The 23,848-nt window shown below is 44.7% G+C and overlaps 2 protein-coding genes across 2 annotated transcripts in view; both read left to right on the forward strand.

Annotated features, from left to right (window-relative positions):
• The window catches only part of LOC108088282 (frizzled-2), a 29,564-nt gene extending 6,385 nt beyond the window's left edge, over positions 1-23,179 (forward strand). Inside the window, exons 2-3 of the mRNA XM_017186003.2 lie at positions 3,691-3,757; positions 20,853-23,179. Of these exons, the coding sequence (XP_017041492.1) occupies positions 21,062-23,164 (2,103 nt within the window). The 5' untranslated portion in view covers positions 3,691-3,757; positions 20,853-21,061 and the 3' untranslated portion in view covers positions 23,165-23,179. The remainder of the gene's footprint in view (positions 1-3,690; positions 3,758-20,852) is intronic.
• Positions 23,180-23,190: 11 nt separating this feature from the next.
• Positions 23,191-23,517, forward strand: LOC108088283 (acanthoscurrin-1-like). The gene has a single exon (XM_043207512.1). The coding sequence runs from the start codon at positions 23,191-23,193 to the stop codon at positions 23,515-23,517; it is 327 nt and encodes a 108-aa protein (XP_043063447.1).
• The last annotated feature ends 331 nt before the right edge of the window (positions 23,518-23,848 follow it).

Below are 23,848 nucleotides of genomic sequence, written 5' to 3' on the forward strand. Positions count from 1 at the left end.
TGGAAAATCGTTATGGAAATTATCTTTGGGGGTCATTAAAAATTTGGGGTTAACAAGCTTCAACTTAAGGCTTAGCTCCGAATATATTTTATTATCTTTAGCCGGTAATAAACTTCCTTCAAGAAAACGATTCGGAATGCATTTTAATCAAAGTGAGTCACAAGTTAATTTACACAGACAAACGGAATTCCTCAGATTGAATAAGATTCGCTGGTCTTCTTAGAAAGTTTCCCTGCCTCATCCTTTTGATCACTCATTCCCCCAAGAACCCGAGAAGCCGAGAACCGAACGAAAACAAGCCAAATGAAACTTATTTAATATGCCTTATATAGAAAGCAGTTAATTAAATCGACCCTGTAGGAGGGCGGCTGTTTCTGGAGCTTCCCTTGAAATCAGTTAACAAAAGCCCAAAGATAAACAGAGGCAGTCGAGAGGATGCAACAGAAAGGGGCAGGCAAAGGGGCCACAAAGACCACAGAAACAGAATCGAAGAAAGAAGGAAAGGAGCTGAGTTGAGTTCAGTTGAGTTGCGTTGCGTTGAGTGTATAAAATGCCCAAGTTTAAACAGAATTCAGATCGAGATCCGAGGAAGGAAGGGCAATGGATGGGCAGGCATCATTAATTCTCACCCAAGTGTTGCACGACGACTGGAGCGCTTTCCTTCCCCTTCCGCTGCCCGTTGTGCATATTTCCAATTAAAGCGACTTGCAACTCTAATGAACTTGAAGATATCAATCTACGCGCTGTTAACCCTAAAAAACCGCAGACAGGCGGCTGCGAAGAAGTCCGGCACGAAATAAATGTCAAGCTAATTAAAAGGCAGGGAAAAATCTGAGGCTGCAATCGAGCATGCGATATTACTCATAAATTTCACGTCTCGTCTCTCGCCGAGGGAACTTTGTTTAGAGGCAGCAAATTAATTGAAATAGCACCAAAAATAGAAGCCGCAACCGAAGTTTCTGTTGCATGTATCCAACAGATACGCATCTCTGGGATGCATCTTCGCACATGTTTCGCTCTCAGTCCATTGCGACTGGTACTGAAAAGGAAGCGCTCGGCTCGCGTTAAAACAAACAAAAACATATTTTTCTTATAAACAGAACTCTGAACAAAATAATTTTATTTTCAGCAGGCAGCATCAGGTTCTCTTGTATTTGTATCTTCCTTTCGCTCCACCTCTCTTAAAAGTGCACTTGAAGAAATAAATGGTTGGTAGTTTTTGGTATTACAATTTAAGTTGAATAATTGAATAGTAAGGAGTTCTCAGTTGCGTAGAAACTATTGGTATAGTATGCAATTTATAATATAGTAAGCTATTATTCGTTTGTTTTTAGTGTATAAAATAATTTTTGGGCTCTAAAGAATATCCCCTATTTTCCTCTGTGTACTTGAGTATCTTTTTGGGCTCTCGCATCGAAACATAATTAATTTCTGTTTGTTTAAGGTCTGCGCCTGCAACTGACTGTTGTTTCCTGCGACGGCGATGACTATGGCGATATTTGCCTTCCTCCGAGCGGAGCGGAGATTCGAGAACTGAGAAGGGGTGCTCCGTACTCCGTGCTCCTTGAGATTCATTGGAATTTCAATTTTCAAAAACGATACTCCACACAATACATATTCATTGTCGTCGCTCGCCGTCGTGTTGGGCATTTAAATGCTCGCTCATAAATTTGTTTTCTGCTTTTTGCAATGTCATAAATTAAACATTTTCGAAACTGATACGCTCCGCCCCTCCCTGTGACTGCCCCTTTAGTTTTTATTGATCAAGTCAAGTTGACATTCGATGGAGAGAAGGAAGGAGCGAGACAGCGAGAATATTTTGCCATAAATTATGCGCCTAATTAATTGGCCTACAAATTCCAATTCCTCCGCTCAGAATCTTTCCCAGTTAATTAGTCAGAAACAGAAAAGCGAATCAAACGAGTCTTTGGAGTCTGAAAGGCTTTTAGATTCTCCATCTTGTCTCGGCAGGTTGTTCTTTTCATTTTTTGTAGTTTGAATTTCTAAGATTTGTATGGAAATGTATTTGTGTGTCGCAGATTTATAACTTTGGATTCACATTCAAATTGGGTTTTTCTCGGAATTTGATTTGTTCAACGCTTTAAATTGAATAAAGAATAATCTCTCAGATTTCTTCTGCCAGAGATTTATAATGACAAGTTTGCTTTATTTAGAAATACAATGAAAAACTGCGCATCAAATAAAGTTTCGGGAAGTGTCATAAATGTTTTTGTGGTTGAGATAGATGAATTATGAAGCTTATGAACAACAACTAGAATTGTTGTACAAGGTTGTATAAGATCATCAGATCTCTGTATTTCTTGACTTCTCTTTAAGAAACCCAAGCGTTTTCATCACTTCAAACACTCTACAACACATTTCTAAATTGGGTAATACCCTGGTCTGCCCAAGAATTCAATTACAGATAAAACACTTCATCTTCTCGCCATATTTTGCCATGATCTCGTGTCCTATCTCTATTAGGCAAGCCATAAAAGACGGAGAACGCAAAAGCCGGAGGCAGACGTTCATAATTAAAAAATTGTCATTTCGTTGCCGTTTGCTTAACTTTATCTGCAATTGGTTACAGCAGAGATTACACCTGGCAAATTGTGGCGAGGGGGTGGTGGGGTGTAAATCAAAGGCGGCAAATTGTGGGCCCACAAGTAATCCTCATTGTTGCTCCTCCGGCTTATCTGGGTTTTCTTGGCTCGGTTTGGCTTTGGTTAGGCAAATCTTTTGCGGCACTCCCACACGGACAGTTTCAGCTACAGTTTCAGATACAGATACAGAACCAGCTACAGATACACAGATACAGATACGGATACGGGGGCAACCTCTTGTGCGACTCTTCTTTATTTGTCGCTGGCTGATTAAACTTGCATTATATACACACATAAATACATGTACAAAGAGTGCCGTTAAGGCAAACATCAACAAGGCGCGTTCTTTAATAAGAAGTAAAAAAAGTCGGCAGGGAGTGAGAAAAAAGTTAATTAAATTGTAAGCGAGTCGCTGCCTCCTTCGCTTCCATTGGCACACACGCAACTTCTTCATCATCCGGCGAATGTCTGGCCCCTTAATCCCGTGGCGTGATTAAAGTAGTCCACTTTCGGCTAGGCCGAGGGATAAAGCTCCCCCCCCATTTTCCAACCCCACCCACGCCTTCCCCCTTTTATCCGCCGGCTTTTCCTGTTTGCCTTTGGGGAGCTGCTACTTTCCTCCGTTTTTCTTTCGTGGCTCCTCTCCGTTTGAAGTGCTGCCGCAGAGACAACTGCAATTGTTCTTTAGCCGCCCACAAATTTATTGTCCAAATATTAACATATTTGCCCGGGCACCCCGAACATAACTCAGGCCGCAAATGGTGGAAACTCCTTTCTGCCCTTTCGGACAGCCCGTAAATTATGTCGCCAAATGCCTTTTTTCCAGCAGATTTTCTGGCATAAATCCGGTTTTATGCTCATTGCATAATTAAGTTATTTGGCCTTTAATATTTTCTAATTATACAAGATTTATAAACATTTTTTACGACCCCTTTTACGATTAGCAAGATTTAGCGATGCTCGAAATCTCCGCGCTGGGATTTCTTTTTTATGGAAGTTGCTTAGTTTAAGTTTTTATAGCTGAACCTAAAATCGTTATCAGATTACTTATCAGACTTCTCGTACCTCTTTTTGCATCTCATTACAGCTGGGCGGAATTGTATGAAGCGGCAAATCAACCAGAAAGCAGCTAAACCAACGGAATGGAAAAAATGGTAAGCGGAGAAATGTTTGAACTAATGAATTCTTAAGTTTAGATATTTTTAAAAATATTTGTAGATGATTTGACTTGAGAAATGTTAAAAGAAATAAGTAACGGCTGTATAGTTTATTTTATTTAAAACTAGTGAACCCGGCGAACTCCGTTCCGCCACCAGATGGCGATAGTTTTATGTAAAATTTCGTTTGGCGTTTAAAAGATAAAGAATTTTTTTTTTGTTTTATACAAAGGAAAAATTTTATTTCGATACCATTAAAACTTTGGCCATTGCTGAGTGTTTTGCAATATTACACGTTGGTTCTTCAATAATTTGAAGATTTAACGGTAATTTTAATGCTGAATGAGCCGTTTGGCATCCTTCTAACAATATGGCTGCTATTCCCGAAGAAGCAACTGCAACAGCTATGTTGGACCTCGCCCGAACAGTTGCTAAAGCTAATGACATGAGGAATGTCTTGCCAGTTCCACCAGGGGCATCTAGGAAATATAAACCACCATTTTCTTCATCGATTGCCTTCATTAAAGTATCATAAACTTTCTTCTGTTGGGAATTCAACAGGGGTACATTCGTTTGAACTAATAAATTTAATTCCTGGTGATCATATTCACGTTCCCGTTCTAATTCTCGATTAAATGCCTCATTCATATCACGATTTGGCGCTGGCATTCTAACCTGATTAATATATTACCGCACATGAGGTAACACATATCTTCGATCAAGAGTAAAACCCGATTATGTATCATCATTCATCAAATTGTTCACAATTAGGATGGCGACTTCGTCTATTGTTGGAGCATTAAATGTCCTTTCGTGTGTTCCAGATGGTCGTTTATCTGTTTTTATGACAACTTTATATCATAGTCATCATTTAGCATGCGCTCTAAAGCACTCTTAAACAACCTTACCATCGCATGATGTTCACGAAGCAGACACTGCAAGTCTTGAAGAATTGGTCGCTTCATTCCTGTATTGATCCCTAGGTGTCGATCAAGTTGTTCTTCCATGTTGCCCATGAAATATATATTTTTTTAATTTTTTTTGTGTATCTTCGAAACATAGTAATGATCCAATTCGCTGGTGAATCTGCCCTTGTATCTAAGATAAAGTAAGTTATTCTTTAACTAAATTCTATGTATGTTATACCAAAAAAAAACCTTAAATGTCGGATTAAATCCTCGTTCTTCGATAATATCTGCCCCAAATGACGTCATTTGGAAACAACCATTGTATTTTCGAGTATTTGCAGGAAAGTGTCGTGATTCTTGTGTTTCACCACAAAGCAGTGAATACAATGGCTCAGGTGGCGGAGTCAACAATGGCAATTTCACTTTACCATTAAAGCAGCATAATTCAGGCGTTTCTCCGTAAAACTTCAACGCACCGCAATACTTGCAAACAACGTCCATTTGCCCAATGCAAACGCTGGGATGCAAGCTGTAATCAGTGATGCAATCGTATTGAAACACCTCTCGATTCAAATCAGCACTTGAAAAATATCTTTTGCGTCGCAAATTATCTATTTCTTGACCTCTGTTGTAAGCTCGACGATTCTGCATTGTCAACCGAGCCGTGTTACGGGTTGCCTCACTTTGCACGAAGTCGACCCATACTAACGCGGCGCTGTTCGCGTGCAATGTTTTGTTCTCCTTCAGTCCTTTCATTTGCAGTATTTTGTAGTCTTCTTGAATTACGGCTTTGTCGGGAAAGATTCGATCGTCTTGGTTGCGGCATTATTAATTAAACTTCACTTCACTTCAATTCACCAAAATCACAAATAACTTCAATTCACTTCAAAAAAATTGAGTAAAAATGCTAAGGTAGTGTGTGCTTGTCAGTGGGATGAGGTTATAACTCAGTTTATATGCGATTTTTGGTATGTCGAACGGAATAAAAAGTACCCTAAGTCCTATTCCGGGCTCTAAGCTACCTTCCTACCAATTTTCAGCCAAATCTGTTCAGCCGTTCTTAAGTTATAAGTGGTGTAACTAACACAACTTGCTTTTATATATATAGATTGTTTATAAGCTTCCAGTGATTCCTCTTTAAAGTATCATTTCCTGGTGAGGAATCAGCCTTGCTTAGAATTTATAGACTGTCCTTCCCCATAATTTGGTTTCCTCTATTTTGCATACAACAAGACATCAGCTAGACGCAAACATAAATAAGAGGCCAGAAAACTTGACCTTTCCCCACCAAAAACACTTTGGCCCCTGGCTACTTCATTGCGCTTAGTTTGCCGCACAATGGAGAGAAAAATGCCAGGGCTTTCTGTGTGACCCAGCCAGTGCAATTGACCAAAGAGCCAAAGAGCCAAGGAGCCAAGGAGCCAAGGAGCCGAGGAGCAGGAACCTCCTAGTAGTCAGCGTTCAACATCATAAACATCGTCTCCGTCTGCGGTTGTCGGCAGTTACTTTTCAACGCCAATTTTGCTCTTCAAAACGAGCCATCTCCTGTTGCACAGAGAAAAATTCAAGAAATGATTTTTATTGAAAGAAAAAGTTTACTAAATTTTACCCTTCATCTTATTTTTTTTTTTTTTTTAATAGTTAGTTTTGGAAATTTCCTGTTTCTTTTAATTGATTTTTTTGTAATTAAGGTTTTACGAGGTTTTTAAATGGTTTCCTCTGTGTAGAGCGTTACTTTCGGTTTGAGCCTGGTTTTCTGGTTTCGGCTGCCGTGGGCGATGCATCTTGAGACGCGACTTGTTGCCCCATTGTTGGCTTACCCTTTTGAGCGGAGAATACGAGAATGTGGTTGCAGGAGAGAGAACTGAATCTTCGGGCATATCTTTTGCCACTTTAACGTTAACGAGCTGTTGACTTCTTTCTGCTCTTGCCGGCAGTTGAGTTGCCAACTTCTCCAGTTCTCCGGTTTGTCCGCCATCATCATCATCTGGCTGCCTGCTTTGCCTATCCATCATTCTCTCATATTTCCCCCGCTGCTGCTGCTGCTGCTGCTGCTGCTTTAATGCAAAATATCCTGGCAAGCCTTTCAGTCTAGTTGGCATCTCTAGCCGTCTCTTTCGCCCGCACTGCAGCCTCTTCTGTCTCTTTCGCCGTCTCAACTTGTCTGGCCAACTGTCGAAGCTTTTTGCTGATAGGGTCTTTTTACCAGACACTGTTGTTTTATTTTCGTTTGTTCGGGCCTCATTTGTTATGCGAGACATTTCGAAATGTTCTCGTAATTAAAACATGAGAATATTTCCATAAATACAAACATTGATTCAGCCAGATGGGCAAACACACTGCAATGACACATCATCATTCTCAATCCGTCCGCTCGATCTTCGCCTGTCCGTCTGTCTTCTTTCTGTCTTTTCTGTTTTTTGTTTACAACGCGTTTGTTTAAAATTACAAATAACTAATTTAATATGCCTAACATGCAACGTCTCCCTTCGCAGCATGTGGCGCTCGACTGCCTCGCAGAAAGATGGAATTATTCAGTTAATTGAATTATAATTGTGGACGGCAGGCAGCCCCCTTTTCCCCTTCCTCCCCTTCGTGCTGTTTCCCACTCCCCACATTTTCCCCACCGACCACTCCCTCGCATTGATCACGTCGATCATGTCGAGCAGTCAATCAATGTTCTAAAGATATATTCATATTCTCGGTGCCTGCCCGTGGGTGAAATGTGTATGGATTCCGTGTAGCCGCAGGCAGAGTTCATTGGAAATGCCAGTGCAGTGAGGGATCGGTTATGGATAAGATATTGTTATGATCCGGGGAAATTATAGAAATGCTATTGAGCTAAAAGCGTGTTAGGTAACATGGAATTTAAGTGAAATATAAAATATGACTAACATTTGTAAATGGGATTACTCAGCAAATACTAAATATTAGGAATGCAGAGTAAGATACAAGCCAGACAAGCATTAAAGATCTGACTTTAGTTCGCAAAAGGGAGTAAAAAGGTTAGATAATCCAATATATAGTAGAACATGGCCAGACAATGAAGCTAACTGAGTTTGGAACTCCTGTCGAAGCGAGTCAATAGCCCAAATCAGTTTGCACCTTTCGCTTGGCCGACTCGCCCCTGTGATTCAATTCAATTCGATTGGAGCCAACTTTTTGTGGCACGTCGGCAATGGCGTCAGTGTAAACAACAGTGGGCATCCACCTAAGGCGGATCACGCACCGGGGCACCGAGCAGAGGCCACAGTGGAACCACCCGTTGAGTGCGGAGTGGAGTGGAGCGGTACAGTGGAGCGGTTGGAGTGGCACATCAGCAGCAGCCGACATCCCTTCGTGCTGTTTCCTGCCCGAAAAACACGCGCTGATTGCTCTGGCTGTTGAAATGCCCTGGCTGTTGGAAAAATAAACCAAGAGCCCAGGGAAAAGGCATAAATTATTTGATGCCTGCCACTGCCACCTCCGCCGAATTAAGGTGACCATATGTGGCCGGAGGGCACCCGACTGAGCGCAAGAGCAAGTGAAGCAAGAAAAACAGTTCATAAAATCAACAAACAGCAGAAGCAGCAGCAGAAGCAGAAGCCAAACAAAGATCCGCAGAAGTCGAGAAATGGGAATCGGAATTGGAATAAGAATTGGAATAGGAATCTCGAACAACATTTGAAATGCCATGCAGGGAATTCCTGTGTTGCCTTTCGTTGTTGCTGTTCGTGTTTCAAATAAACTTCGAAACGCATAAATAGTTTACAACAATAACAGGGAATCAGCAGCAGAAGCAGCAGCAGCGGCAGCGTTTCCCGAGAAGTAAAGAAAAACAGGAACAAGTGCGTTGATTGCAGCCAGCCGCCTGTACTTTGCAGTGGGAGGTGGGCGGTGGTCGGAAAATCAGTGAAAAACCGACGGGAAACTGGGTGGGGGATTCGTGTGGGCCGAGCTATTTTGAAAGCGACTGCCGAGTGCAGAATGGAATGGAGAATTCAGCATGCAGTTGCATCTGCAGCATACCAAGAGTTCATTGGTTCCCACTTCCTCTGCTGCAAGCACCCCTCGCAAATTTCCTTATTCCACTCTGCTCATTTACATTTTCTCTACTGTTCAGCTCATTTGATTTCCTCGGACTGCAGCCAGTGGGAAATCAGAGCTGACCAGAGAGTTGGGTCCGAAATAATGAGGCAACAAGGAAGATTATCATTGCAAACACATGTACAATGTTGTAAGAGATTGAATTTAAAATTAAATCCAATGCTTCATATCTTGTTTAAAAATGAAGTCGTGCAAGAAAAAAGTCCCCGAGCAGACAAGTTTTTATTGCTAAATTTCAAATCAGTTTTTCAGTTTTATCTCCTCACAATATCGTTTTCCATCTGCGTTTAAAATAAAAGGAGCATAAATTCCCGCAGGCGACTCTAACCACTTTTCAACTTCAATTTCTTGCTACAAGTGCAACATTTTATTAACCCTCCGGTTGTCCCTACCCCCCCATCCCCACCCCGCCGCAAGTTTGAACAATTTCCCTACATATTTGGCGCTTCGGCATCGTAAATATTTTTATTGCACGGCCATAAAAAAGAATAACACACACAGAACGAAGGAAAAACTGCAATAGACTATCAACAGTTTCACGCCTTCCGCAGCCTTTGCATACTGGCGTGTACTATATCGTACATGGGAATATCGGTTGATATTTTCCGTTCGGCTTGTGTCTGCCTCTGCCTCTGCCTTTGCCTTTGTTTATGCCACACATGTTACGCCTACGAAAAAGTCGTATAAAACATCGGGGGGAAGTACGAAAACATATAGGCCCTGTCGCATGTCCCGCAGGCCTATTGTCTGCCTTTGAGTCGAGTTGTAGTCGAGTTGAGTTTAGTCGAGTTGAGTTGAGTTGAGCTGACTGCTGCTGCTGCTGCTGCTGTTGTTTCTACATTTGCCAGCCATATGTGGCATGAAAATGCTAATGGGAAAACTTCGCTTCTACCTACAGGCTGCGGCTGCACGGGAAAAAATCAATAACAACTTCAAACAAAATCATGTGGAGATTGTATTGCATAGAGTTAATAATTGCTTTTCATAAAAGTTAAGTTATGGAATTTCAGTTTCAATATCTTTTCTTAAGTGCATGCTTCTATTTTTAAAGCAGATTGTTACCCAGGTTGTTTTTCTGTCAATCAGAACACCAATTATGCAAAAACAAGTTCGTTGAGATTTATTTTCAATAGCTCGCTCTCTGGATGGAAATCAGCAGAAGGCTGCATAAAAACCTTAGCTTATCTGGGGAAACTTGACCTGTTTAACTCTTTAAAAATGCTCCCGAGTTTCTTAGTTAACAGAATGTGAAAAGTGTCAGTCGGTTGGTTGATAGGCGGCGTACAAAGTTCATCTGTCAGCCAGGAATCGGAGCTCGGATCGGTATCAAGAGTCATGTGCTGTCCACTTTCCCGTTTTTTAGGGGAGCGGCATTTTCACTTTGAAATGCCACAAAGTGCCACAAACAAAAACGCTGATAAGCCCGCGATTTATTTATGATTTGGTTCGATTTGGGGCCCGATGCTTTCATAAATTTAAATTCTACAGTGGCCCTGGCGTTTCAATTAAGCAATTGTTGTAAATTGTTTTTCGGCTTTTTTTTCAGCTAGCTCTCTGTTCTATACTTCCTTCGACCGATATTGATATTGATATTGAGTGATATATGGCAGGCCGAAAAGCATCGATAAGATTTCCGAGGGACTGGCCAAAAGAAATTAGTCAGAGTTGGAAGCGCTTGCATGCAAATTATTGTTATGGGCAATTTGGCCATTAGGCACAGCGCCATAAATTATAAACGAGACCCGGAGCAGAGTCGCCGAGATGCGAGATGCGAGATGCCTCATTGAAATTCCCCTTGCCGAAGGCAGAAATCCAAATCCAAATCCAAAAACCTAGAGCCCGGGGAGAAACGACTGCTTTTGCTGGGACATGTGCCTCGCATTTCAAATTTACATCCACATATTCGTGTTGTATATCCCATTTATACGTATATTGAATTTGGTAATTTGTGGTCTCCCATTCGGCTATGCATTTCCATGGGATTCCGAATTGGACTGCAACTTTATGACTTCAAGAGGGTGCTAAATTAGCTGGAAAATATTTGAAAATATGCGTTTTGGGCGGGGAAACCCAACATTTGTGGCCGGTATTTATAGAATGTCTCTGGCCTCTGCTTAAGGTGGCAAATTAATCAGATTTCTAAATGATATTCGTCGGGCCAACAAATGTGCGGAAGATAAATTGGCGTGGTTGATATTATTTATCTGAATGGTTTATCTGTAGCTGGGATTAGGGAGATGTCATTTTTATTAATAACAGTGGCGTTTTCAGACACAAATTTCTCCTCTGGTATTTGACCAACGCTTATAAACATTTTTAGAAGAGTCAAAAGGGGAATCGAATATTTTTATGGCATTCCAGTGGAATCTATTGATTGAACTTGTTTCGCTGTCTGCGGATGAAATTTACGCAACTAATTGATTTTGATATTTACTCAACATTTCTACAAGAAAGCCAAGAAAAACAAACGCAGCAGCAGCGCCATTAAAAGCCATTAACTGAAAACTTAAACGCATGCCAGAGACACATAGCCAAGTGGAGGAGAAGGGGTGCATAGAAGGGCGTGAGGGGGAGGTGGTTTGGGTGGTAAGCGGAAAAATCGGAACGAGGAAAGAGAAGAGAGGAAAAATGGATAGCGGGCAAACCGGCGACGGTGGCTGCCGCGTGTTTATCGCTTGGCGTCGGGTCGCGCACGCATGCCAACAAAATAAACCAAACCAAACCAAGCTAGAAATGCCATTAAATACGAGAGGAAAATACAAAAAATGGGAAAAAAACATATACATATAATACAAAGCGGGCCAAAAAGAGCCAAGGGAATTCGGTAAGAGTCGAGGAGGGGGAGGGGGTACAAAGAACAGCAGCGACAAGCAAACATAAAAATCAATGCCGGGCGGAGGAAGAGCCACCCACCAGGATAGCGGGGACCCCGAGGCGTATGCGTAATATCGAAAGAGCCGCGCAGGGAGCCATGAAAAGCGGGCGAGAGCGGCGACAAATTTATAGCATTGAAATAGAAACCAGACATCGAGACGTCAAATTGCCCACACGAATACAAACAGAGATCGAGAAGCGAATTTTCAAAGTCAAAAACCACGCAAACTACAAATACTCGAGTTCTGGCCAAAGCAAATAAATAAAAATCATTTTTGGCAGGCCGCACTCTAAAAACGCGAATTTATGAGCCATCCCAATAGTTGTTTGCATTGCATTAAATTGCAAGAATTAATTGCCGCCAATCGAGAATGTTGCCAGAGTGCGTTGGCGACTCGCAGATAAATAAACCTAATGACTGCGAATTAATTGCGAGAATTCGGCCAAAGAAAACATGTCATAATTTCTGGGGCTCCTATTTATTTTTTTTACGCCACACTTTATGTTTGTTTAGCGGTAATAAAAACGACGGCTTGCGGTTTACAAAAGGATAATTTGGACTCTTAAAAATAAACCCAACTTACACCCAAAGAAACATTTTGCGAATTTTGAAGAGCATAATAAACACAAAAAAGTTTATGTGATATTTAACTCTTTCGATTGGCTTGCAAGTTTAAAAATAATAAAATTTGAATACAGATTTTCAATTTTAAGAGTTAAACCCCAATTATAAATATAAATTTTAAATAAAAACGAAATATTATATCCAACATAGCTTACATCTGTCTGCCTGTTAAGGAAGGTAATATAAGTAGGAAAATAAGTTTGGTGCTTAATTAAATGTGTTGCTGTGGTACACTAAATGTACTTAGTCTGACCCGAGCTCAGCAATTAGGCACCTTCCCCAGGTGGTGGTCAGACACACACACACACACTCGCAGACGACCTCTAACCCCGTGTCACCTATGTATCTCCTCCCCCCTCCTCCCTGCAGCTCACCATTAATTATCCATGTCAGCGGCATTTTGTCACACAACGAGCAGCGTACCTACGAAACATCCTCGCATTTTCCGGGAGCATGTTGCAGATATATTTCACTTAATTTCCACACTGACATTAATTAATACCCGTGTGTGTGTGGGTGAGCGAGAGAGAGAGGGAGACGGCAGGATGTGTGCAAGAGGGACGGCACGAGGTTGTTAGTTGACAACAAAGGGCACTAAAAATGCTTGTACGGCAAACGGGGAGGAAGTTTCGCCTCGTCGTCGGAGGAGGAGGAGGAGCTCCACAGCCGGGGAGACATGCTAAATTGTCAACCTAGAACTTCAGACATAACATGCATCATTCATGCCGGAATGTGTACGTACTTTTGGGGGCCCTTCCCCTCTTCCTCTTGACGCTTTCAAATGACCATAAAAATCGTTTTTATTGCATGTGTCACAACAGCCGGGAAAACTCTTACCGTAATAGTTTTCTCTCGCTGTTATTTTTTTTTTTTTTTGTGTGTCAATGTCGCCGGCAGTTGGTTATTTTTTACTGCGGTTCCCTTTAATTGCCATAAAAAAGACGGGCAGCCACCGGAATGTAAGCCACAGACAAACCGGCGACAGTCGTAAACCACCTCGATGTCTTTCCATTTTAATTTCCACTTTCCGCTGTTTCAATTAGTTTTCCATCAAGAAATATCAGCATATTTTATTTTTTATTAGCCGTCGAGCCGAGCTGCATTTATGATTCAATTACTTTTATTACCAAATCGGGGTGTAAAATGCCGTCACCGGTATTAGCCATAAAACAGTCGATTATCAAATATGACCATAAATGTAAATCGTAGATAAATGGCAATAACAGTATTTTCATTTTAAAAGTTAAAAAACCAACCAATTGCAATAAAGTAAATGTCTCGGGAGTGGAATATCGTTAAATGGGAAAAGAAAAATTGAAATTTGAAAGTGTGGACATGCTAACTGGTTTTTTATCCGCCAATGCAAACAAAATAAAACTCAATAAAGTAATAAATAATCGAGGGAAAACTTATACGAAATGAACAACAACATTTTTATTTTTATCAAGCTATCAAGTTTAAATGCCATGAAATAAATATTGGAAATGAATGTAACATAATTCCTCAGTAAAATCCTTTTCAACTCCATAAAACTGGACAATAATTTCCCCATTTCTTTTTTCCCCAAAAGTCATTATCATTACTCAGCACTCAATATATCTTTGTAGCACCTCAGTTTGGGGAAAAAAGTCATGAAATTTTTATAGTTCCTCTCGCGCCGCTGTTTTATGATGCGTTAAAGTTGCATCATAAAACCTCTTCGCTCATTTTCCCACCCAGAAAAATGTTATTTTTTAAATGTGCCACATCCTGGAGCAACAAAAATTATGCTTTTTTGTACTCCTTCGGATATTTAATTTGTACCCCACAAAATTCCCTTTTGATGGGCGGCGTGTTGTGTTTCCATTGTCGCCGAGGAAGTGGGAAATGGGAAATGGGAACGGGAGTGCAAGGCAATTCGTTTTTAATTGTTTTTCTTTGGGGGAGGACCAAAGAATGCATGGGGGAGTGGCAACAACTGTCAAAATAAAAACGCTTGCTCATGCTGCAAAATTTGAAATGGAAAATAAAATCTGCCAACAGGACACACAAACCATCCACCCACACATGCAGGACTTGCATGCCTTTTTCCCTCGTTTTTTGCCTTTTAGCTGGGAAGACACTTGACACTCTTTTGTATTTAGTCAGTCTGCCGACAGTTCACACCCCCTAAAAGGCACCCTTCCCTCGGCCACCGCAGCTGCACTTTTGTCTTGTTATTAGCAAAATTTACCAGGCCAAAGGAACCGGGCAAAAAATCGGAAATTCAATTTTATTTCCATGTTTTTGTTTCGCCTTCAACATCGGGCTCTCTTATGTTACACGGGAAAAAATTGAGTGTTTGTATTTATTATTTTGTGTGTTGATACATATCTAAGAGAAAATTATACAAGAGTTTCAGAAGATATTTGTTTTATATACTACTATTTTAGTAAACATAATTATTTTAAGAGTAAATCATTCCAAGAGATCCATAAGGAAATATTATAAAGTATTGTAAGATATTGTACAAGATCTTTATGGTTATCATTCTTCTGAATTGAACAGAAAATAATAATACACAGAAACAGAAGACATAATAAACTATAAAAATAATCTTCTGTGCATTGCCACCCCTCTGAATTTGCCCTTTTGGCTGTTCCACTCGCTTTCTGCGGTGTCATTTAGTCCGCAGTAAGCAGCGTTTTGGCACAGGACAAGGAGAACGTCGAAAAAAACAAGGACAAGAAATATTCAATAATAGAAAACCCTAAACGACGAAATCAACCCCTCGAATGAACCCCTTCCGCCCTTTGTAATTATTTGGTGGTGCAGGGTGGTTGACAAAAATATACAGAAACTGTTTGACATTTGCAAATCGTTTTGCGTGAAGTGCCCACCGGATTTTCCCGATCTCCGAGGATCTGTTATTTATGCAGCCACCATAATTCATCAAAGAAGAAGCTTTTGGGGAAGAGAGGGCAGTGGAAATTGAGATAGATGCTTAGTCCGCAGATTCAGGATGGCGTCCACTTAATTAAAACTTAATTGTAAGGCCAGAGGACTCACAGTGGTTAAGCAGAGTCTGAAAAAACTATGGGAAAAAGCATTTAATGATGGGCCACATGCACAAACAATTTGCATTCTGCTAAAACTTTCACAAAGCAACAAAAGCGGCCGAACATCAAAGGGCAAAAGGGCTGGAAAGAGTGCTCCAAAACCCCCTTAAAAAAATGTTGCAAAAGTGTGACAGCAAAAACAGGCAGGCAAAAAAAAAATAGAAAAGCACGTTTAAATGTCAATGATTTTAATGGGCGGACGCGCAAAAATCTTGAGCCAGTTTTGTGTTTATTACGTTGACAAAGTTCCTTGGGGAAAAGCTCACAGGAGATCCCGGTCCTCGCTTTCTCCCGCTTTCCCCGCTTTTCCCCGCTTTCCCCGTTTCCGCACCCCTTTTGTCGTTTCCCCATTTGAACTCACTGCGTTTGTAAGGTCATGGAACTTGTCTGCATTGACTTTGAGTGGAAAAAGGGGGGCGGTGGGTGGAAAGCGCCTCTCGCTTCGAAATAAAAACTTTTTCATTTGCCGTCTCTTTCGGTCGAGGGCCACCAGTCTACCTGTCTCTTTCTGACCCCACCGTGTCGACAAACTGTTTTCATTTTGCGCCGCTACGCGCTTTTTGATGCCGCCGCCAACAAGGCAAACAGTTGCTCCTGCTCCAGCTCCTGCTCCTCGTTCTGTTTTCTGTTTTCCCTCCCCGCTTGTCCCGCCCAGTTTTTCAATTGATTTTCGCGGTTTGCTTTGGCCAAGGCCACAGCACGGGAGGTGGTGCAGTGGGTGGATTGGTGGATTGGTGGGTGGGTGGTTTTCTGTTTGACTGTTGCACCTGCGAGCCCTTGGAGTTTGTTGCTGCTGCTTCAACGCTTCTTTGTGCACTGCACCTGCGAAGGGCGGAGGACTCCCCTCCCCTCCCCTCCCCTCCTCCGCGATTTGCCGAAAACGAGGAAATGCCCCCCGTGGAAAGTTTAAGTGCTTTGTGGTTGCCAAGTTTTTCCTCTTTGGCTTTTCCCCCTCGTTTTTTTTGCCGCATTTTTCGTGGCTCCGCGAACGATTTGGAGCCGTTTTGTATGAAGACCTCTTCTGTTCGTTGCCTTTGATTGATTGATTGGCCTCCATCGAGGCGATAAGTTATCGATTAGCATTCTCTTTTCGGCTCGCAACGATGCTGGTTTCGGTCATTGTTTGGTTAATTGCTCATCATCATTATCTCCAGTTGAGTGCCGGACTTACTTCCTCTGCTTTTGTGTAAACTGTACTCGCAAGCGATATTGCCAGTTAAGAGTTTATAACTTTGCGTATTGTGTTCGTGATTCTTTTGCCGACACTTTAGCTGCTTGAATTATTGCAAGACTTTTTGATGGCTCTGCTCTGAGTGTGCATGATTTCCATAAAATGGCTAAAGTTAATGTAACAACATACTAACGCTTAATAAGCATCCTCAATCAGCCATGAAATGAGATTCTTAGATTCTTGGAATACTGCAAATGAGATCATTCCACCAAGACTCGCCTCGACTCGAATCGACTTGAGGTTCCCACCTTCTCGGAATCCCACACCTTGTGCTGCGGTTTGTTTGCCATGGGTGTCGACTGTACTCTGCTCCTCAGCAACACTTGCTACTTATTTGCTCGCTGGTGTCGTCTTCCCTCTGAGTTTCTGTCTTGTTTGTTTAATTAAAACAGTCAGGTTGTCGTAGTCGTTGATTTTTCTTTAGCTGCTGCTGTTGCTGGCAAGCTACCAACTTTGGTAACAGCTTCCGCCCGACGACCTCTTTAGCGCATTGAAGCGCAGCCATTCACCGATCGGGGATCTCTTTCTCCCTCTCCCTGATTTCCCCGATCGCAGCATTCTCAAGTCTTTGGCAAACATGGCCAGGAAAGCCAGAGCCAGATCTTCGAGCCAGTCGAGAGCTGGATAGCTGGAGAGCTGGAGAGCTTGGACAAACATCATTGAGACTGGCTGGCAGCGTGATTTCGTATAAATTCTTCCAGCGGAATGATTGGCAAAAAGCCGTGCATTCGGGGCGAGTAATAATTTGTTACTCGTAACGAGCTTGTAGCGTCTGAGCCGCACGCTTGTTAACAATTAAATAAACAATATGAGTCTGCACTAAAAACATCGAATCATTAAGCAAACACGGCCCGGTCGATCGGCCAAATACAAACATTTGGCTACCACTTCGAGAACTCGAAAACTTGAGAAGAGAGACGATCCGATCCGATCCATCCATTCGTCACCGCCACTCGAGACATTTTTCTCTATTAAAAACAATATTTATGCATTCTGCTTACTGCTTTTCCCTCGCTCCACTCGAGAGAAGCACGTTTGCTATTATTTCCAGGCCATTTCCCATGAACACATCCACCTATTAGTGCTAGTTGTTGGCCGGCAATCAGAACACAGAACAGGGCCGGCCCTAAAAGGAGCCCACATCCCTTCTGCCTGCCCTGCCTACCCTGCCGGCCACTTGAGGCTTTAATAACCGGAGCAAGTTGTGTTGGTTTTGGGCCACAACACTCACTGCTGCCACACCGCCAAACGTGGAAGTCGTCGTTGTGAACGTGGCTTTTCCATAACCCAACCAGCCAGTCAGCCAGCAGCACATCTACTATACGCATTTTCTTTTCTCTATGGTATTTCCCCCTGGTTGCCCCTCTTGTTGTAATGGAACAACCCGTCGAGTCGAGTCGAGTCGAGTCTGCCATTTTAGTCACGTTCGCTGCATTTCAATATGATTTCCCTGCCTCGGACAAACCAATTAGACTTTTCCCTCTTTCCGTTCGGTGATTGTCGCATTGTTTTGGCTTACGGCTAATTTTCACTCCCGGTTACGAAAATGCTTCACAAGTGTCAATGCGAGGAAAAAATGTTAATTCAATGTGTGTGGTTTTGAAACTAAGAAACTTTCAGGGGAACTTTAATTCCGCGTACAAATTAATTTTAAGGAGGTGTCGCTAAATGCTTAAATGGGTTCTGAGGTTTGAGTTTCCATAAAGAAGAGGCTTGGACACCTCTTGTATACTTTTTGAAAATGTTATTGCTTATGCAATTTTATTGGATTTCAGTGAGTTGCCTAGGAAAATGATTGCAAAGCTGAAAGAAGTTCTTTATCTTTTCCTAATCTTGAATTCAATAAACTCTTGTTCTACATTATTTAGCATTTACTTTGTAACCATTGCTACTAAGTTATCTAAATATTTTGAAATAGTTTGAATACGTATAAAGTATCATAAATATGTTTTAAACATATTTACTACGTTCAAACCACTCTTTAACCTTGACTCATGACAGCTCCTAGGTTCACTTCGACTTCCATCCACTGAATTTGTCATTCGAGTAGGAGAACATTGCGTAAGCGTCACCGCAGCCGATAGACGCCTCCATCTATTCTGTTCTGTTCTGTTCGCAGAACAAACTTGTATAGTGGAGGCTATATTATAGACTCGATTCGCTGTAATCGATAGGAGACTCACGCCTGGCATTGTTTCTCACGATCCGATTGCCTGCTGCCCACATTTCGATATTGGGTTTCAGCATTTATTTTTGGCGCTACCCTCGAGTTGTAATCACAACACTTGGGCTTTCGACGGCCCCGCCCACGGTGTCCTAGAAACATTTTCCGAGGCGTATTTACTTAATTATTTTGAAGTGCTCGGCAAACATTTTAACACGAAAAATGTTTCACTGAGAGCCGCACTCTGCAACTTATTTTCGGGGTTGTATCGGTCGGGGATTTCGGGGGGTAAAATTGTGATGGACGGCGACTAACGCACACAAATGTTATTAATTAAAATGTCATTCATTCGGAAAAACAATGGAAGGACTTTCAGCGCGAAACAAAGAAGTTGGGGCGTGTAAAGTGTAAAGTGGGGAGCTCGACCATGTTTTATTTGCAGCTGCTGCTGACAGCTTTTCCAAGAGCCAAGAGCAAAGAGCCAAGTCCAACTGGCAGGCTTTAAAGCCGCTGCTGCTGCTTTCCTCTGGACCACACGCAGCTGGGTTCCCGAGCAGAAACTGAAGCTGCCGCAAAAGCCGCAAATATGTGTGTCACTTGACACTTGCTAAAACTGTATCTTGTATCTTGTATCTTGTAGATAAATTTCGTGACTGCAGCGCACAGAAGCTGCTGGCGAGTAAATTGCCCTTCACTTCGCTCGTCCGTCCAGCTGTCAATTTTCGGTGTCTCCGAGTATTCGAGTATCTGAGTATTCGAGTAACTGAGTATCGGAGTATCCGAGTATCCGAGTATCGGTTGTGGAGCAGCTGCCCGTCGACTTGACCACAAACCGCTGGCATCGATACCGCCAGCTGCCATTCTGCAGTAGTTATCCCTCCCGAAAAGGTGTCACCATATGATATTTATTATCCAGTGGACGCTCGACTTGATGGGTGGCTTCTCAGCCTCCATTTTGACTGCGCCTCAAGTGAGCAATTGTCTTGAATTAATTTCTGCCCCATCACCATCATCATCACATCCAATCCATCAGCGTTTCACACCCTTCTGCGCAAACACTTTCATTGAGCACACACTGAAGGAAAAGCAGATGTCATTTAATCATGGAACTTTTCTATTCAATATTGCTATACTGCTGTATACCAAATATATCTCGAAAAGATTTCAAACAGGAAAAGCTGATATTGGTTGCTTTATATAAATGTACTCTCTTATACCTATAATTTCATAAAATGTAATGCTGTTTTGTGAAATATCAAATACCAAATCCTATCTCAACTAAATAGTTTTTTCTATGTGCACTGGAGCCGTGCGTTTGCCGCCAGCAGACGCCGTCAAATTTAATAAAACTCACTGATTTTGATTGATGCGCCTCTTGGTCAGCGCAGTTCCAGAATCAAAATCGGAATCGGCTCTAGAATCAGAACCAGAATCGTCAACTGGGCAGCAGCGTCAGCAAATATTGGCGGAAGGGTTGACACTCGTCTGGGGATGTGGATGCGAAAACCGGGATGGTGGGTTGGTTGGTTGGTTGGTTTGGTGGTTTGGTTCACTGGTGGGTGGGTGAAGTAGAAGTGGAAGTGCCGGAGTGCTTGACATGTGACATGGACATGTCGTCCAAGTGTCGCCGCTCTCAATTGAAACAAATGAAGCGCGAAAGTTCTCCGGGGAGCGAATCAGAAACAGGAAAGAGCAGTTGCAACTTGTCGCCGCCTCATCAGCGATCATTTATAACGACTCTGACCATCTCTTTCCCCTTTTCCTTCGAGTGACGTCTGTTGGGAAATACAATATGGTGTTGAAAATCAGTTGAATTTCGGCAGTCGACTCGTTAAAAGCTAGAAATAGCTTCGTCTATCGGTTCAACATGTGCTAAGGACAGACTTTATCAGGATCTGATTCCTTATCGTAAAAGCCAACAACATTTGATGATCATAAATTTATGTGGTATGATGTCAAACGCACACTAATAGTTTATAGGCATGAACACTTAAGGAGGGAAAGCTATAAATATATGTTATAAATCAGAAAATATAATACCTATTCTAGAGCTACCTCATAAGCTTCTAAGTTTTTAATTTAATCAATTAAAACTGAAACTAATTATAGCATTCTCTTTCCTTTCAGCTAGACCACGCCGTTTGTCGAGCGCTGACGATTTGACGCCGAGCTGTGTCTGGAAGGAAACGCGACTCGCTTTTCCGGCTCTCGAGGCGCCTCCACGCGGAGTGAGGCGCGACCGCAGAGAAGGTCGAAGGTCAGCCACCGAAGACCCAACGACCACCGAAAGGGGTCTCAGTTCACCCGAATCGAAGAAGCTAAGTAAGACGCACAGAATGCGACACAACAGAGTGAAGGTCCTGCTCCCAGGAGTCCTTCTGGTGCTCCTCCTGACCTCCGCCTGTCGGGCGGACGGACCGCAGCACATCCCGGACCACGGAATGGGCATGGGCATGGGCCACGGACTGGACGCGAGTCCCGCTCCTGGTTATGGAGTGCCTGCCATCCCGAAGGACCCGAACATGCGCTGCGAGGAGATCACCATCCCGATGTGCCGAGGGATCGGCTACAACATGACCTCCTTCCCCAACGAGATGAACCACGAGACGCAGGACGAGGCCGGGCTGGAGGTGCACCAGTTCTGGCCGCTGGTGGAGATCAAGTGCTCGCCGGACCTCAAGTTCTTCCTCTGCAGCATGTACACGCCCATCTGCCTGGACGACTACTACAAGCCGCTCCCCGTCTGCCGCAGCGTCTGCGAGCGAGCCCGCTCCGGCTGCGCTCCGATCATGCAGCAGTACAGCTTCGAGTGGCCGGAGCGGATGGCCTGCGAGCACCTGCCGCTGCACGGCGACCCGGACAACCTCTGCATGGAGCAGCCCTCCTACACGGAGGCGGGAAGCGGCTCCTCGGGATCGGGAGGCTCGGGAGGATCGAGTGGAGGCTCCGGTTCGGGGGGCAAGAGGAAGCAGGGAGGCAGCGGATCCGGAAGCAGCGGATCCGGCGGATCGGGCACCACAAGCTCCAAGTGCCGCGGACGCAACTCAAAAAACTGCCAAAGCCCCCAAGGAGAAAAGGGAAGCGGAAAAGAGTGCAGCTGCTCGTGCCGCTCGCCGCTCATCTTCCTGGGGAAGGAGCAGCTGCTGCAGCAGCAGCAGCAGCAGGCGGCGCAGGCGCAGATGCCGATGATGCACCATCCGCACCACTGGTACATGAACCTCACTGTCCAAAGGATCGCCGGCGTGCCAAGCTGCGGCATCCCGTGCAAGGGCCCCTTCTTCAGCAACGACGAAAAGGACTTCGCCGGCCTCTGGATCGCTCTGTGGTCGGGTCTGTGCTTCTGCAGCACGCTCATGACCCTAACCACGTTCATCATCGACACCGAAAGGTTTAAGTACCCCGAGCGACCCATTGTGTTCCTCTCCGCCTGCTACTTCATGGTGGCCGTGGGCTACCTCTCGCGGAACTTCCTCCAGAACGAGGAGATCGCCTGCGACGGCCTGCTGCTCCGCGAGAGCTCGACGGGTCCGCACTCCTGCACGCTGGTCTTCCTGCTGACCTACTTCTTCGGCATGGCCTCCTCCATCTGGTGGGTGATCCTCAGCTTCACCTGGTTCCTCGCCGCCGGCCTCAAGTGGGGCAACGAGGCGATCACGAAGCACTCGCAGTACTTCCACCTGGCCGCCTGGCTCATCCCCACCGTCCAGTCGGTGGCCGTGCTGCTGCTCTCCGCGGTGGACGGGGACCCCATCCTGGGCATCTGCTACGTGGGCAACCTCAACCCCGACCACCTGAAGACCTTCGTGCTGGCCCCGCTGTTCGTGTACCTCGTCATCGGCACCACCTTCCTGATGGCCGGCTTTGTGTCCTTGTTCCGCATCCGATCGGTGATCAAGCAGCAGGGCGGCGTTGGAGCCGGGGTGAAGGCGGACAAGCTGGAGAAGCTCATGATCCGCATCGGGATCTTCTCGGTGCTCTACACCGTTCCGGCGACCATCGTCATCGGGTGCTACCTGTACGAGGCGGCCTACTTCGAGGATTGGATCAAAGCTCTCGCTTGTCCCTGTGCCCAGGTGAAGGGTCCCGGCAAGAAGCCGCTCTACTCCGTGCTCATGCTCAAGTACTTCATGGCCCTGGCCGTGGGCATCACCTCCGGTGTGTGGATCTGGTCGGGCAAGACCCTCGAGAGCTGGCGCCGCTTCTGGAGGCGCCTCTTCGGAGCGCCAGATCGCACCGGCGCCAACCAAGCGCTGATCAAGCAGCGGCCACCCATCCCGCATCCGTACGCCGGCTCCGGAATGGGAATGCCCGTGGGATCCGCGGCGGGATCCCTGCTGGCCACGCCCTACACCCAGGCGGGCGGCGCCTCGGTGGCCTCCACCAGCCACCACCACCTGCACCACCACGTTCTCAAGCAGCCGGCGGCCAGCCACGTATGACATGGAGAGTCGGGGGAGCATCGACCATGGGCGGCGGCGGCGGCGGAGGCGGGGGTGGCGGTAGCACCATTGGCGGCGGCACCCTGGGCCACGGCACCGCGATGAGCAGCAGCACGGTCGGCATGGGCCCTCTCCCCGGCACCCTGATGCACGGATCCTCCGGCGTTGGCGTTGGCGGTGGTGTTGGCAATCCTGGCAACGTTTATGGCAACGGGAACGGCGGCGTCGGTGGGCAGAACACCGCTCCGGGTTCCGTGATCGACTCGCGGGCCGTGTCCGTGGTGGTCACGCTGCCCGGCGGCCCGGGCGCCCAGCATCCGGGCCAGGCGCTCAGCGACTACGGTCCCATATAGTTAATGGTACGCCCGGACACCGCGCACTGGGTCTCGACCAGCAGCTTCAGCCAGCTGTAGCCGCTCACGCTGGTCGACTCGCACGCCCGGCCTCTGTCTCACTCGCACTCATAGGCTCTCTCTCGCTCGCACCAACAGCCCCCCTGCCCCATCTCGCCATCCCCCCTCTCGCTCACTCCCGCCGTTCCAGCAAAGGTTTTGAAGCCATGCCATATTAATTCGAGTAGCCGTAGTTTGTTTATCGAGTGGAAAGCGCGAAAGGAGCCCCTGTTTCTGTTTTTAACTCTGCTTACATTTTGACGGAGTCAAAAATCACAAAAGTTCATCTTCA

The sequence above is a fragment of the Drosophila ficusphila genome, unplaced genomic scaffold (genome assembly GCF_018152265.1).
Source record: "Drosophila ficusphila isolate 14025-0441.05 unplaced genomic scaffold, ASM1815226v1 contig_106, whole genome shotgun sequence".
NCBI classification, from domain to species: Eukaryota; Metazoa; Arthropoda; class Insecta; order Diptera; family Drosophilidae; genus Drosophila; species Drosophila ficusphila.

Excerpts from the sequence above, each read along its gene's own strand:
- LOC108088283 (XM_043207512.1), top strand. The coding sequence starts at position 23,191 with ATGGGCGGCGGCGGCGGCGGAGGCGGGGGTGGCGGTAGCACCATTGGC.